General features: G+C 39.5%; 1 protein-coding gene across 1 annotated transcript in view; it reads left to right on the top strand.

Annotated features, from left to right (window-relative positions):
- Nucleotides 1–2857, top strand: part of psma1 (proteasome 20S subunit alpha 1) — a 22991-nt gene extending 20134 nt beyond the window's left edge. Inside the window, exon 10 of the mRNA XM_079583394.1 lies at nucleotides 2724–2857. Within this exon, the coding sequence (XP_079439520.1) occupies nucleotides 2724–2807 (84 nt within the window). The 3' untranslated portion in view covers nucleotides 2808–2857. The remainder of the gene's footprint in view (nucleotides 1–2723) is intronic.
- Nucleotides 2858–3104: the final 247 nt, after the last annotated feature.

Below are 3104 nucleotides of genomic sequence, written 5' to 3' on the forward strand. Positions count from 1 at the left end.
CTCTTTATCATCCGTCTGAAACTCAGCCTTTCCTCTCTTTATCATCCGTCTGAAACTCCGCCTTTCCTCCTTTATCATCCGTCTGAAACTCCGCCTTTTCTCTCTTTATCATCCGTCTGAAACTCCGCCTTTCCTCTCTTTATCATCCGTCTGAAACTCCGCCTTTCCTCTCTTTATCATCCGTCTGAAACTCCGCCTTTCCTCTCCTTTATCATCCGTCTGAAACTCAGCCTTTCCTCTCTTTATCATCCGTCTGAAACTCCGCCTTTTCTCTCTTTATCATCCGTCTGAAACTCCGCCTTTCCTCCTTTATCATCCGTCTGAAACTCCGCCTTTCCTCTCTTTATCATCCGTCTGAAACTCCGCCTTTCCTCTCTTTATCATCCGTCTGAAACTCCGCCTTTCCTCTCTTTATCATCCGTCTGAAACTCCGCCTTTCCTCTCTTTATCATCCGTCTGAAACTCCGCCTTTCCTCTCCTTATCATCCGTCTGAAACTCCGCCTTTTCTCTCTTTATCATCCGTCTGAAACTCCGCCTTTCCTCCTTTATCATCCGTCTGAAACTCAGCCTTTCCTCCTTTATCATCCGTCTGAAACTCCGCCTTTCCTCTCTTTATCATCCGTCTGAAACTCCGCCTTTCCTCCTTTATCATCCGTCTGAAACTCCGCCTTTCCTCTCTTTATCATCCGTCTGAAACTCCGCCTTTCCTCTCTTTATCATCCGTCTGAAACTCCGCCTTTCCTCTCCTTTATCATCCGTCTGAAACTCCGCCTTTCCTCTCTTTATCATCCGTCTGAAACTCAGCCTTTCCTCCTTTATCATCCGTCTGAAACTCAGCCTTTCCTCTCCTTTATCATCCGTCTGAAACTCCGCCTTTTCTCTCTTTATCATCCGTCTGAAACTCCGCCTTTCCTCTCTTTATCATCCGTCTGAAACTCCGCCTTTCCTCTCTTTATCATCCGTCTGAAACTCCGCCTTTCCTCCTTTATCATCCGTCTGAAACTCCGCCTTTCCTCTCCTTTATCATCCGTCTGAAACTCAGCCTTTCCTCTCTTTATCATCCGTCTGAAACTCCGCCTTTCCTCTCTTTATCATCCGTCTGAAACTCCGCCTTTCCTCCTTTATCATCCGTCTGAAACTCCGCCTTTCCTCTCTTTATCATCCGTCTGAAACTCAGCCTTTCCTCCTTTATCATCCGTCTGAAACTCAGCCTTTCCTCTCCTTTATCATCCGTCTGAAACTCCGCCTTTCCTCCTTTATCATCCGTCTGAAACTCCGCCTTTCCTCTCTTTATCATCCGTCTGAAACTCCGCCTTTCCTCTCTTTATCATCCGTCTGAAACTCCGCCTTTCCTCTCTTTATCCGTCTGAAACTCGCCTGTCGCTCTTTAGTCTGGGCTCCATTATTCATCTTTCTGTGTTTGTCACCTCTCCTTTTTCTGGTGATTTTTACTTTCCTTTTTCACCGTTTCCCTTTTATTTTCTGCCTGACCTCTGACCTCTGTCCACCAGTGTTTCTATATTTCATCCCTGGCTGTTTCTTCAGTCTAGCATTAGGGCTGAAACGACTAATCAATTAATCGACGACTTTTTTAGTTATCGATGAATGGTTTTCCGGTTCACACAGACTCAAATGGAGCAAAAATGACATAAAAATGTAGTATTTTTGATGAAATCCTACTTCGGGTCCGTGTACATTTTGTTCATTGTACATTTCATGAATCGAGCCTCCAACAAACATTTCCCTTTAGTCCCTTTAGTTTCTCCATCAGCACATCTTCAAGCAGCGCCACTTAACCTCTTCAGTCCTGAACCGAGAGCATTTTCTCCAGTTCAGCTTTACCCAAATCCTGTAGGCCAGAGTAACGCCTCATCTGAAAGACCTACAAAACTAAACTGATCTTTTTCCTCACATCATCACTTTTTTTTTGTTGGGCAGTCGTCTAATTTTTGTCAAATTTGTATCCATTTCTGTCTTTCTTTAGTAATTTTTTGTAATTTTTTTTGTATTTTTTAGTAATTTTTTAGTAATTTTTTGTCATTTTTTGTCATTTTTTGTATTTTATTTTTTATTTTTTTAGTAATTTTTTTTTTAAAAAAATTAAAAAAAAATTGTAATTTTTTTTGTATTTTTTTGTAATTTTTTAGTAATTTTTTAGTAATTTATTTTTAGTTTTTTAGTCATTTTTTAGTCATTTTTTGTCATTTTTAGTAATTTTTAGTAATTTTTTAGTCATTTTTTAGTAATTTATTTTTAGTTTTTTAGTCATTTTTTAGTCATTTTTAGTCATTTTTAGTAATTTTTAGTAATTTTTTAGTAATTTTTTAGTATTTTTTTAGTATTTTTTTAGTAATTTTTTTAGTAATTTTTTTGTAATTTTTTAGTCACTTTTCCGTCAATTTTTTCTCACTTTTTTCACCTTTTCATTCTTGTTTTCGTCTCAGTTTTGTTGCCATTTTCACACCTTTTTTCCAGAAGCTTTTGGATTGGGGTAAAGCTGGAGAAAATGTGCTCGGTTCAGGTGGGAGTTAAGGGGTTAACCTATATGTGATTTAAAAAAAAAGATAGATTAATCGATTACAAAATAATGGCTAGTTGCAGCCCTATCTCGTCTCTGTATTTGATCTCTGGCTGTGTTTCTTCAGTCTAGTATATATATTTGATCCCTGGCTGTGTCTCGTCTCAGTTTAGTATCTGTATTTGATCCCTGGCTGTGTTGCAGGTGGCGGCGGCGGCGGACGATGATGACGCCCCGGCGGCGGCTCCGGCTGAAGTTGCCGCCTCAGATGAACCGATGGAACATTAGAAACTCCTGTAACTTCAGGTCGATCGAGTCTGTTTTTCTATGAGAACAATAAACGTTTGTCAAACACTTTGTTTCAGCTTTTTATTGAAACTCCGGAAACTTAAATCCACTTTCAGGTAAAGTTAAAGAAAGTTAAAGTTAACAGTTCAGAGTTCACCGGCCTCCACTTTTCACACGGAAAGGATTCAATTATATAGAAACTAGTGATGCCGATCTGAACCGATAATCCCTCATGTCCCGATACCGATAATTATGTATATTTATTATCCGGCTCTTCACAGCGTCAGTAGAAGCTCC

The sequence above is a fragment of the Gobius niger genome (assembly GCF_951799975.1).
Source record: "Gobius niger genome assembly, contig: SCAFFOLD_75, whole genome shotgun sequence".
Classification (NCBI taxonomy): domain Eukaryota; kingdom Metazoa; phylum Chordata; class Actinopteri; order Gobiiformes; family Gobiidae; genus Gobius; species Gobius niger.